Source organism: Molothrus aeneus, chromosome 1, assembly GCF_037042795.1.
Source record: "Molothrus aeneus isolate 106 chromosome 1, BPBGC_Maene_1.0, whole genome shotgun sequence".
Classification (NCBI taxonomy): domain Eukaryota; kingdom Metazoa; phylum Chordata; class Aves; order Passeriformes; family Icteridae; genus Molothrus; species Molothrus aeneus.
Genome location: NC_089646.1, coordinates 21,077,136 through 21,090,828, shown reverse-complemented (window position 1 = coordinate 21,090,828; position 13,693 = coordinate 21,077,136). Strand labels below are relative to the sequence as shown.

Below are 13,693 nucleotides of genomic sequence, written 5' to 3'. Positions count from 1 at the left end.
AGCAATGCACTTTTTGTTACAGGCAACTAGCTACCTGGAATTTCTTTCCCCTAATGCAGAATTCAGCATTCAGTGCAGGGAATTTAAACCATTTAAAGTGATATTTTTGAAAAATCAAAAAGTAGTCCATACACCCGCTGAGTGTTTCAGAGCTGACTTATTTCTTTCTGATTTTCCTCAAACTTTGGATTACCTAAACTCAGGGTCTTCAGATTGACTCAAGGAAAAATTAAAAGGAAATTTGATCTTGCAGTGATTTTCTAAAGCAATCTGTTTTAGGAGGGAAAATCAGTGCAGATATTCAGCTGAGTGGGAAAAAAAGGAACACAGAAATAGGAGTTCAGCATTCTATTATTTTTTCCCACTGTTTTAAGCTTCTCATTTGCATTTAGGTTTCTGGAGGAATGAGCCATTTTCTCTGACTCCCTGCCCTACCTTCATGACTTTCTAGTCACCTCACTGTTTGCAAACAGATTTGACTAAGGTGAAAGATCTCAAAAATTTGAGGGTCATATCAGTTTCACAGAGTGACAGAGTATGCTGAGTTGAAAGGGACCCACCCAGATATCAAGTCCAACTCCTGGTCCTGCACAGCACCAAGAGTCACACCATGTGCCTGGGAGCATTGTCCAAACACTTCTTGATCTCTGTCAGGCTTGGTGCTGTGACCACTTCCCTGGGCAGCCAGTGCCCAACCACTGTCTGGGGGAAGAACCTTTTCCTGACATCCAGCCTAAACCTCTCCTGACACAGCCTCAGGCCCTTCCCTTGTTTCCTGTCACTGTGCACCACAGAGATCGGTGTCTGCCCCTCTCCTTCCCCTCATGATGGAGCCGTAACTGCAGTGAGGTCTCCCCCAGGCTGAACAGACCAAGGGATCTCAGCCACTCCTCATGTGGCTTCCCCTCTAGACCCTTGACTATTTTCATAGCTCTCCTTTGGAAGCTCTCTAATGGCCTAAAGTCTTTCTTATACTAAGGGGACCAAAAGGTCAATAGCTGAGTAAGAGTGCCAGAGGAATGTTCCCAAAAGACAAGTTACACTTTCAGGGGGTGTGAGCGACCTACCAAGGACCAGCCAGCAGCACCCTGGGAGCTCAGAGCCTCAGAGCCAGAGCTATGTCACCACCCCCCTGCCCAGCTGGGAGCCATAAGCAGGGGAAGAGGTTGTGGGTACCCAGGCTGGCACCACAAAGGGATATATGGTGGCAGCAAGAAGAAAGCCATATGGGTTTTACAAGAAAGCTAAATTAATGCTGTCAGTGAAAAACACAGCACACACCTACTGAAAAACGAGTTTCATTAGTTGTTATACCTAAAGGGTAACTTGATGTTTTGTCTTTTTCATAATTTGTAAGCTTACTGGAAGCTGGGTTGCCACATGTTTATGAAGTTATTGTGTTTAGTGAACTGTAAGCAATAATGGGACAGTCCGAGTATTAATGGGGAATTACCTAAATTTAACAGGAGAGACACTGAGCCTACTGTTGTAGCAGATTTATTCCTGCAGACTGTCCAGTCAAAACAAGCTGCTTCCAGTTGTTGCAGGAAACAAAATAGCTCGTATTGAATAGGATGACAAATAGGAGTGGAGTGATAGTTCTGTTTCATGAGAACAACAGAATGATCTCAGCAGTCAGATGTATCTTAGATAATCTCTGGAGGCTGAATTTTAAAAATTCCTTCTGTCTCAATGAAGAAAATGTATGCTAACATGCTTTGCAATTATGTCAATACAGAAATATGGTGCTTGTCTGACTCTAGTGAGAGTAACTAAGCTGATAACAACCAGCCACATCAGATAGCTGATTACATTGTTAATAAAATAATTGTTTTAAAATATTCTTTATTTCCTATACTGTTTTGGAATATTTGATAAGGTGATAAAATTTTTAGAAATAATAAATCTTAAAATTCAAATAAAACAAAAAGAAATTGAGATGAGTATTTTCAAGATGGGAAAGATTTAAGAAAGCAACCTAGGTAATTTTCAGAAAATACTGGAGAAAGGCATGAAGTGAAGCTAATTTCTCAGCAAAGCCAAGGTCCCTAATATTTATCACAAGTTGATTTGTAATGCTGCTTTGGAAAAAATGAGATGGTTAACAAAGGATTGTGAGAAAAAGTCTTAACTTCTAGTTTTGAATCCTTATTGTTTGGGCCAATATGATTTATGACTCATAAATTCTGGCAAGACTAGTCATTGTTTATTCTCTATCCTGTACTTCATTCTCTTGTTTACACTTTTTTTAATTTCTCACCAATCTAAATGGATTATTCTGTAAATATTCCCCAGATTCAGATTCTCCTTATATCATACTTTCAGCCTCTACACAAACTCAGCACATCATACACAATTCTTCTCTGTGGTTTTATTTCCTCTGATCATATAATCTTAGATCTTTTCTAGACCAGTTTCTGTCCCTTGCACTACAATGAAATTGCTTTCATGAGTCTCCAGAGATCTGTTCTTAGCCAGATGTCAGACCAACATCCTCTTTGAGCTGACAGGCACTTTCCACATAGTCAGCACTGTTTTTCTTCATAAAACTTTGTCTACTAAGAGCATTTGCTCATCCTTCTGGTATTGCTGTATCCTCTGTTCTGATTCATCCGTGAGGATTCAATGAGATATCTTCGGTCTTGCCCTCCTTATCTCCACATTAGCTCTGTATAATCTCATTTGCGAGGACGGATGCAACTGCTCTCTCTGTCTTGGTGACCCCATAATTTTCCATTTACTATCTTTAAGATAAACTCTTTCCTATCCTTCCATTCATTGCTCTAGCCTTGACAATATTTCTTCCAAATACTTCTGGAGAGATCATTTATTTGGCCTGACATTATGTTTCTTTGAACTGCTGCATGCATTTACTTTCAAGGCCCTTTGTTATCTATCTGTGCTCTATTTATCATTTCTTGGCACCATTCAGCATTGATACATTGACCCAAAGTTCACATGATAAGAGCTTCAGTTGTCCTTACATTACATTTTGAAATATGCCTTTGGGTTGTCTCCTTTCCACTTTGCAGAAATTTCTGTCCAGTCTCATTATTGTTCATAAAATCATTTGTTTGATATGATGCCAGCACAAAAACCTGGATCAAATCTGGGCCCCTGACTTTCTGATCACTATTATCAATGTCCTCTTTCTATCTCTCTGTCTTTAGCCACAGATTCTGTTTCATTTAGTATTGAGGCAGAACCTGTCTTTTTGTTTAAAGGCTGTAAAACTTAAAATTATAAGGCTTTTTTCACTATAGCAGCTTCTGATATATATGGCAATACAACTAGGAATTACTAAAGTAGAAGTATTACCTAGAAACATATCACTGTGCAATATATCAACCAGCTCTGTAGCACAAAATATTGTTTTGAAAGCAAGGAATTAAAATTCTTTCTCATATATATTCTATTTCAAAATACTCTATTGCTAAATTTATCTATTTTCTGAATTGCCTAGTAACAGTTGAGAAAGCAGATAGAGCAGACTCCAAAACAAAGCTGTGACCCTATCCCAGATTGCAAAATTGCAGATATGTTTTTTTTAAAAAGGAGAAATAAACAAGTTATTAAAACATTTTAGATCAATGTTGTATAAACAGAAAGCAGTTATCTTGTATAGACAGAGTATAAATATTACAGAATTCTAAAAGCAGATACTACAGGAAGCCTACATCCATTTTCCCTTTTCCCTATTTTCCCATTATTTGGGAGTCAGACTTTATTGTGCGTTATACTCACACTTGAAGAGTATTACAGCCACTTAATAATACATTACTGTAGCTGTCCTAAAAGAGAATTTGTCAGGATATTCATCTGAATAAACCTAATGGACAAGATATTGAATGTGATTAATTACTTCTTAGTCCAACAAGAAAGCCGAAATTACTTGGGTAAATTGTCCAAATCAATTACTTCTTAGTCCAACAAGAAAGACAAATAGGGGGTTTTTATTAATTCTAATGTGTGATTTTTGTAAACTTTTGATCCAAGGAGGGAGGGCATATGGAAGACATCACTGCAGAAGCTGGCTGGGATAACAAACTCACCCTTATTTGTTTGGTTCTTTATAAAAGAACCAAACACAACAATGCAAGTGGTAGTACAAGAAGCACATGGCAGCTTATGCAACTTCCTGAAACTGACAAATCAAAAGAGAGGTTCTATGACCATTTTCAATTTGGCACAGGAATAAACATCCTGAACACTGCGAGGAAATCACAGAAGCTAAGCCAAACTCCATTCATGGGGTTCATCTTGCCTATGTTTTCCTGCCCAGACCTCAAGTATCTTGTGTAAGCTATTGTTTATGGCTTCCTGCAATAGTCAATAGGTAAAGAGAGTGAGAGAGGTTTCCAGAAAGTAATTCACTCCACCTGCACAATATAGTTGGTTCTGAGTTTTTCTCCACCACTACGAGACAAATCTGGGTGAATGTCTAAATTAGAGGTATATTTTCAGGGGCTCAAAGTGAGATAAAAATTGTTCTACCTACCAAGAAGAAGACAGTTTAGATTAAATTTTGAAACAAATGCAGTTTCCCCAAGTTCTCTCTTGCTCTGCTTGTTCCTATATTTAGTGCTTAATACATATTTAATACTTAGTACACGCATGTCAGATTCATTTGGTTCCAGGTACAGATGCCATACCACTGCTGTGGGTTTCCAGCCTCAGTCATTCTTTACAATCAGAAGACCTTCTCATCATAACTACTGTTATGTTTTCAGAGGCAGAGATCTGTGACTAACCCACTAAGTCATTCCATTTTGTAGCACTGTGTCACTGCACTATACACTATTAACTTCTGCCTTCTAATTCTCTGGAGAAGATATCTCAACCTGTTCATGTCAATGAGATAGGCATCCTTTACATGCATTATCTTAAATATTTCATTTCTTTACCTAAAAATGAGGGAAAAATTAGATTTCTTTTGAGAGGTCAAATAGTTAATATATTATGTTAATTAGACATGCAGCTAAACTTTAAAACCCAGTCTAGAACATCTGTAATATCATGGTTACAATTTTAAAGGCCACTCTCAGCAGCAATCTAAGTAGATGCAATGCTTCCTTGCATATGAAAGTGTGACTGCTGAATAATTTTTCATTTCTGCAACGATAGTTTTCAAGATGGTGGATTCAATCTTCTTTACAATTTAAACCCAGGTGATTTTTCTTTACTGCAGGGCTGTATTTTAGGATTTAGTGAAAAATATTAGTAACCAGCTGCTGGAGAGTGTCATACTTCCTCTTTGCTAACCAGATGTCCATTAGCTCATATCCACAGCTCTTTCATGTGACTAAGGACTTTTAGTCAGTGTTGCCTAAGGAAGCCTATAAAAATAAAGGAACAAATTGCCCTGCAAGAAACAGAATATTTTTAATATTTATTTAGATCTATGTTTATTATTATGCCTGTGTCACTTGCCTCTCTGCTTTAACCCTCTTGATAATAAAAGCTTGGATCCATTTATAAATTAACTGAATGCACAGACAGAATGCAGATTAGTAAATGCACTCAAAGAATTGTCAAAATTGGCACCATCTGATTCAGCCTAATGTTTAGCATGTTTGCTGAATAGAAGTTTCTTCTATGTGAAGAAAGTAGTTTATGTTTTATTTTTAAAAATTCTTAAAGTTGTGGTTTTTATTAGGTGATGAAAAAAAAATTTCAGATAAAATTGTAGTCAAAACAAACTTTTATCTCAGACCTAAATTAAATCTGAACCAAAATACTTTTGAATTCAAAACAGTCTGGAAACTTAAAAAGAAAAGAAAATAATACTGTTCTGTTTTTATTGTTGGGTCTGAAGAAAAATACAAATCACATAACCCAACTTAGTATCAAATTACTCCACATCTCTTTGACTGGTCACTTCAAGGGAACCAGATTAAGATGGCCTCAAAATATATGATGCCACTCAAGTAGTTTGGATTCCTGAGTGTTATCATGGCATATCCACACATAAAAATATGATTTTATCAAGGTTGAGAAAGCTATACCATTCACACCAATGTGATCAGGATACTATACTTGTTATTTCTTGGCTAAATGCTGCCAAATTTAATAATCACAAGAGGGAACTTTGTTACTGGTATACACAAGGTAATCACTTTTATGCATTTCCCATTGCTGTAGTCTTTCGCCTAATTTCATATTTCTGTGTTCTTACATCCTTGTAAAACATTCGAGTATATTTATAAGTTAAGAGACAGATGCACTGAAAAGCAAAACAGCGGGCCAAGATCAAAAAGATTGTAAGACTCAATGGCAAACAAAGAAACAAACAAACAAAAAGGCAGGAACAAAGACCCAGATTAGCCATGATCACTTTTATATTCCAAGAATCTGATAAATTCCCAAAATCATTGCTGCAAGATATTCAACAGGTGAAATCTCTCTTCATTCTTCTGGAAGACTTCAGTGACTCAAAACCTAACCCTGAAAACTATAAATGTTCATCTGTAAAAGATTTTCAGAATGGGCCACCAACTTACACCATCAGTGATTTTCAGTGATAGAAGACTTGTATGTTTTCAAGAAAGAAATTACACTTCATAATGCATACTGAAATTATGAAGAACCAGTTACCTTCCAAGTCAAAAGTCTCAAATTCTAGGATCACCAGTGACTCTGGTCCCTGATCAATAATATAGTTGCAGTTCAGGTTGTTATCATACTGACTAGGGTAGTTTGGAGAGACAATACGACCTTCAGGGCTGGTGAAATTTACTCCACATCCTGCAAACAAATAAATAAAGCACAGTTATAATCCTGGTAATAATACTACTCTGGGTTTGCAGTAAAAACCCCAGTAATGTACACAAGGACCTCATCTCTCCTGGTGAAAAAAACAGGGAGAGTATCACATACCATGATGGCAAAAGCAGGTCTTACACGTAGCCAGAGCAGTGGTTTTGGGAAGCAGAGGGCTGTCCTACCTAGAGAGTCACACCAGACCAGCCCATAGGCCCACGGCCCTGACCAGGAGGACACAGCACTGCTGTTCCTGTGGGTGTGGAGCCTGCACATTTCAAAATCCCTTAGTACATTCAAATGTGTCTGAATTGGAGGGGGTGTTACTGGGGCACAGGAGCCTTATTTGAAAATGCCCGCATTAGTGTAAGTGGTGCCATTCTTGTTTCATGCCTGACTTCCAGGGGAATGCAAGGATGTAAGGCCACCTCTGCATTGCTTTGCTGTATGCAGAGGCAGGAAAGGTTTATCACCCACAAGTTTTCAGGCACACAGAACTGTTTGTTTTCATGGAGCTCCTTTGGATCCTAATGACTTGCATGGCTTTTGTTTCTCATTTTAAGACAAAAGCTTAAAAGAATGCAGTGCACAGTGAAATGCTGGGAGAAGATTAGGAACAGGCATATGAAGCCTGTGACTGTCTCCACTAAGAGATTGTTAGATATTACTGACAATGTTAGTGCAAACATTATAAAAGCAAAAGTGGTTTCAATTCACACGTCTGAAAGCTTCAATGGTGTTTCCCTCAAAGCACTTAGTTTCTTGCTGTTTTCATCTGAAGGGCAAGTGGTTTCCTTTGGCAGCATCCTACAAAAAAGCCAAGCAACCAACAGCAGCTGAGCAGTACCTTTTCTGCTTCTGGTGGGTTTGACCATCACAAAGCACATGCCATGGTTAAAAAAAAAAAGTCTTTTTAAGAAAATTAAAGCATTAATTTCCATGCAGTTTAACTATGAATTTTTAAAATTTAAACCCTATTCATTCTTTTCAGCACATTGAAAAGGCAAAGGTGGCTGAGAATAACTACAAAATTAGAGCTGCATCTTGGGCAAGTCCAACACTTGAGTTCATTGCACTCAGTATGGAAACTCTTGATTTACTTATCTGGGCAGGTGCCTCAATGCCTTGTTGGACTGGGGTCTGAATTGCTACACACAGGTCAAACTAATCCCAAATGGACTAATTAAGCAGCCATCTGGTTTTAATATTACTTACTGCTTGTGAAAGATGCAGAGAAACCTGGAGCAGGAGCATCCTGAGACTGAAATACTGTAGTTATCACATTGTTTGGAGCAACAACAGGACCAGGAGCTGAACTTCCACATCCTGTGGCTAACAAAGCTGCTGCTTCTTCATTATTTCCTCTCCACACCTGGCAAGGACAGATTGGAAATGGTTTAGTGCTTTCAAAGTCTAAGCAGTTTGTGGGAACCCAACAGGAATTACATATGCAGTTTTTCTTTCCATAGACTAAGGGTAAGATTCATCTCACAGTGAATCTAAGAGTTCTAAATTGGAGCTAATTACTACAGTCAGTGGAGACAAAAAGGTTCCTCCAAGGAGTGAGTCACAGTGAATAATTTAGGTTGCCAGGGACCTCTGAAGGGCATCTGGAGGCCATTTGCTTGAACCCTTGCTGGTAACAGAGCAAACATAGATCAGATCCAGGGAAAAGAGAAAAAATATTTTATGCATATCATTAACTACTTCCATTTTAGCTCTGCTTACTTAACTCCATACAACCTATGAATATGCATATCTGTGTATACAAGTAATTATTACAGGTAATCCTTATGTTATTCAGTAAATAAAAATCAAAGCTCTCATGATAGGTTAATACATAGGCATCAGATAATTCCTAGTGTTGCTAATATTTTTTTTTAAATTTATTTTGCATTCACTTTTTCAATGACAAGTATCAAATCAAGTAAAGAGTTACTATAATAACTCTGTCTAATAAAGAAAAAAACGCATGATGTTTTAAGGTATTACTTTAATTGCACCAATAGCCAATTGAAGCTCAATCAAACCATGCATCCTAAAAAGAACATGCAAGTTTGGGTAGGTATTTAAGGGAAATCCTCTTCAGGTATTTACTTAAATATGTGCTGGAGGTTCACAGTTTAAGTGCTGAATTTCAAGACACATGTAAAATGAAACATAGGTACAAATGTTTGATGTTTCTTAACATTTAAATATTTTCCTGAATCAGGGTGTTTATTCACAGGACTTAAAATGTCTGTTTAAATAATGAATTATTTACTCTAATAATAAAATTATTTTTGTTGCTGTGTTTGAACAGTTTGAACAGTTTTTTACTGTAGTTTACACCCCAAAATATATAATATCTGATTTTTAAAAGAATGTGTTTGAAGGAAATTGAGTGGAACTAGTACAACCACATGAAACTATGATTTCTCCAAGCAACCATCCTAGAAAGGAAAGGGTTAGCCAGGGGTGAGTCTGTAAGTGTAAGCATATGAATCACCTCATTCATGTGACCAGGTGTTTGAGGCAATGAATGCTCAAAGGATTAATTTATACAGTCTATAGCCTGGCCAAGGTTTTGCAAAGTCACTATTGATTTTGGATCACTCTCTTTTGGCTGCTCAGTTTGGAATAAATGGAAGAAACTTACATCACTCTACAGCTTTTCAGACCCTTCGGACATTTCAAATTACACATTCGGAAAAGGAAGTGGGCATCAAAAATTTCAGATCTTCCTCTATGGAGAAAATCTCCAATTGACATAGTTCTGCTTATGTCATTCAAGGCAGTTTAGGAATTTAAAATTAAACACTTTCACTGAGTAGCACTAAGACTTTCATATTAGTGAAATGTATTGTAACATTGAATCAATTAATTCCTGGAGCAGGTTATGAAAAGACAAATCTAATCCCTGTGAGGGTTTTTTAAGAGCCTTAAAAAATGAGTGCAACTGTAAGTTGGTTGGTATAGATCAGATGTACAGCTGCTCAAGCCTTCCTACATGTTGTAAAATTATGTTTGCCCTTTATTCCATGTGGGAGTTGTATTGCTGGGGAGAAAATGAGTACAAAACCACTGAACATATGCCAAATGCCTGAGAAAAAAATGACACTGAAAAATGCGAGACATGTCCACTCTATTGCTTTGAAAACAATGGGTCTTGACAACATATGAAAGATCAGATTTCTATCTTTGTTTCTGGAAATTAAAAAAACAAGTGCAGCCTGGACAGTCTAAGTACTTATAAAAGAGTTTGGTAGAATTATAGTGTAAAATTCATAGGTTTTTTTTACTTCACTGGAGTAATTGAAAATAACTTATCTTCATGCTTTATTTTCTCATTATTTTCTGGTTCTGAAATAATATATGCCTTTTTGATGTTTTTCATTTTCGGGGATGCATGTAGGCTGATGGTTCCACCTCCCTGCTGGAGGTGGAACCTCGAGAACCAATGAAAATTAAAACTTTATACAGACCAGTTCACAAAGCATGCAGAAAATGGACTGTATGATACAAGGACTTCAGTTTACATTTCCCAAATTTTGAGCCTTGACAGTTCAAACCATAACAAATGCAAAACAGGGATCTGAAATAATCATTTTACCTTCACATAACTGGTCTGGCAGCTTCCATTGCTATCTGGAATCTGGAAGTTGCTGTGGAAGTTCACCTCCAAGTGATTGCTTTCATGTGTAATGATGGTCCATGTGCATCTGCTGTTCATGGGAAAGTTTTGAGGCCAGTGAGGCGACTTGATTGTACCATTATCTGAGTGAATGATTCCACCACAGCCTGGAAAGAATAGCAACAGATGGGAGAAATATTTAAATATTTTTGAGTGGTGTTGTGTTCAGCTTTGAATGGTTGTTTGCTTCTGTGGCTGCAAAACTGAGAGAGGAAAGCCCTGATACTCACTGCAACTTCATTTACCCCTCCTGATTTTCTTTCTCCCACCCCTGCAGCAGGGAGGTAGTTACACTCGAGAGGTGTCTCTTTGTACTTCACTTTATTTTCTCCACAAGCTCATTCTCGCCACTTCATAGCCTTTCACAAGGTCCATCTATAAACTCCTGGCAATTTGAAGTGAATATTGCTTTGGAAGAGTGCAGGGGTCTGGAGTACATCTGAGACTGCAGGTTCCCCACACCCCACAGCATGCACATTGTGACAGAGAGCCATTCAGAAAAGCACTCTCGGGACAAAAAACAGTCTATTGACATGTCCTTTTTTCTTCTCACTCTGCAACATGCAAATATTGCAGTTCCACATGTGAATCTGTTCAAGCTACATCCGTTTACCCAGGGCAAAATGGTGACCTCCCCCGCCTAGGCAGCCCTGTGGATTTCAGTGGAATTATGGGATGGGCTGAAAAACATGCCTTCAAAAATTGCTAACAGATTCATTTATAAAGGCCAATCGCTGGTCATGGCTCTGTGGCAGCTCATGATTTTACACAGAATAAGTTTAGTTAATTTAAAACATATTTGCAAATACCATGCCAAGAATAATTTATTAGGATTATGTGTACAGTACTATTATTTCAGATACAGTGTAGTAAAAGGATGAATAAAGGGCAAAAAAAAAAGGTTTTGTAACATCCTAGTTTTTTCCTCTTAGTTTAAAAAATATATAATAGCTTCAATAGGAAGATGTTATTTTTCATTCTTCTCTGTTAGAAATGGCAATTGTGTTTAGAAGGATGTGAAGCCAAGTTTTGGTCACAATACAGAATGCAGACCTGGAGATTCTCAGTGAACAAATGAGAAGAAAGTTGAAGAAAGTAAACTAGAGATCTAGATATATAGATATATAGATATATAGATATATAGATATATAGATATATAGATATATAGATATATAGATATAAATGAAAACTCTCAGAGAGAATATGCCTATGCACATGGCACATGTAGGCTAATGTCTACTACACCATTGAAGAGAGGGCTTCATTGCACATGAAATCTTGGGGAACAGTGTCAAAAACTTGCTAAAATGACAGTGTATATTTATGCAAGCATAGACTATTGATATGTTTAAGAAGGCACTCCATCAACTAACTGTGTGAATACAGCTGCATCATTAGTGGACAGAAAGATGATCGGGATCAGCCAGAAGGTTTGCAGCTGGAGGTAACACTAGGAAGCATGTACCAGCTCTGTACTGAGCTGGCATTTCTGTCAGCTGTAATTTCTGCTGTAATTTCTGCCCTGCCACCATCTGCCACATCTACCTTTAGTCCTTTAATGACTTCCTGAAGTACACTGCACAAATGGTGAGCTACAGAGTGATGATAATTTCAAGAGAAGGAAGGTAGCTTTGAGAAATGTACCATTCAACCCTTGTGTATATCACCTTCAGCAGTGTACCAACATCTCCATCACAGTGCAAGAGTTCTAGGCTGCTGTCACATCTGCTCTTTGAGATGTTCTGTCTGCCTCTCTGTTCTGGAATTCACTTCTTCCTAGTTTTAAGTGTTTAAACCAAATCAAACTGTGGAACAATTGTTATTCATGAAGTGAAATGTCTCATAGTCCTTGACAATAGATACCACTGCTGGGAGGGTAATGGTAATGGTTTCAATTTACGGCCATCAAGAAACTGCCAGTAGGAGGTTTAAAAAGTACAAAATCAATCCAAATTTGAATTCATTGTGTAAGATCAGAAAGCACTGGATAAATACTTAATTTTTTTAGTACTGGCTTCTTTCAAGGATCCTGAAGATGATGGCATGCCTTTCTTTTGTTCTTTAACGCAAACTTACCTAAAGATTCTGCTGTCCATGTTGCATAAAAGCCACCTCCTTGAAGGGAGTGATCAGAATTAAAGATGACGACAAGCTTGTTGGAACCAGAGCGAATAGTCCCAGGTGAGGTGTTTCCACAATACCTCCCTATGACAGGAGACCCTGGAGAGCCACCGTTCAGGATAGTAACAGAATCCCACTTACAAACTGGATGGTTTTCAATGTGGAAGGCTGTAAAAGTAAGCTGCAACACACAAAGGTGACATTGAGGAGCTAAAACCAGTCACTCTCGGGGAGGGTATAAAGCAATTCCAGACAGATCCTGTAGCAATCGTGGCACAATGATTTCTGGGTACACTTAGAAATCTGACCCTCACTTCATGTCAGGGTCTATTGATTGGAACTATTGATTGGAATCTTGCCACTATAAGTAACAGCAGCTACTTAGCTTGAAGACAGAAGTGGAAGAGGAATTCATAGGTTCAAAACTGGCATCATTGTGTCTTAACCATATTTTGAAACAAAGTATGTGCTTCGAAACAGTGCTGAATATGTACAGGTGCTGAACACTTTCCTGCATGCAAAGTTTCTGCTCATGAAATATAACAAGCTACGCAAGCAAAAGGCCTTGGATTTTTCTTTTCTTCCTATTATTTTGAATCAATACACTAACAGTTGCTAAAAATAATGTTTGTTTCCACCAAAAGAGAAATAGTTCTGTGGTTCATTCCTGTGGGCCTGGATGCATCACATAAACAGACTGGGCAGCTCCTGACCCTGTCTCCCTCCCACACCAATGCCATTTGTCCTTGGAGAGATATGCTCACACCTGGGATTTCCAGTTCAAACATTTAGACTGCTGGTTCTGTAGACTCAAGCATTTGTTCATGCTGAAATATTGATGTACACTAGTAACTGCCTGGCCTTGTTTCCATCAGTTTTTGGGATTTTTAAAGTAAGTTTCAGGAGCAGGATCTTTGTAGAAAAGTTTAGCAAATATGCAGGATTTTTTCCTGTACCTTTTGTCTTCACTTCCAAAAGAACCTCTCTAAGACTAAATACAAATTTAGCTGTAATAGTTTAAATTCAGAACATTGCCAGCAACTGAAACTGGCAGCTTATACTGGAAAAAATTAGTCTGCCTTCACTGAGCATGCTGCTACTCAGTCCTTTCAAAACAGAAATCTGCTTTCATCTGATTAA

At 37.8% G+C, this 13,693-nt stretch overlaps 1 protein-coding gene across 1 annotated transcript in view; it reads right to left on the bottom strand.

The window, feature by feature from the left end:
- The window catches only part of CUBN (cubilin), a 144,306-nt gene that overhangs the window by 22,541 nt on the left and 108,072 nt on the right, over nucleotides 1-13,693 (bottom strand). The window contains exons 53-56 of the mRNA XM_066562336.1: nucleotides 12,509-12,734; nucleotides 10,352-10,539; nucleotides 7,975-8,131; nucleotides 6,595-6,744 (exon numbers count right to left, since the gene is read on the bottom strand). Coding sequence (XP_066418433.1) covers nucleotides 6,595-6,744; nucleotides 7,975-8,131; nucleotides 10,352-10,539; nucleotides 12,509-12,734 — 721 coding nt within the window. The remainder of the gene's footprint in view (nucleotides 1-6,594; nucleotides 6,745-7,974; nucleotides 8,132-10,351; nucleotides 10,540-12,508; nucleotides 12,735-13,693) is intronic.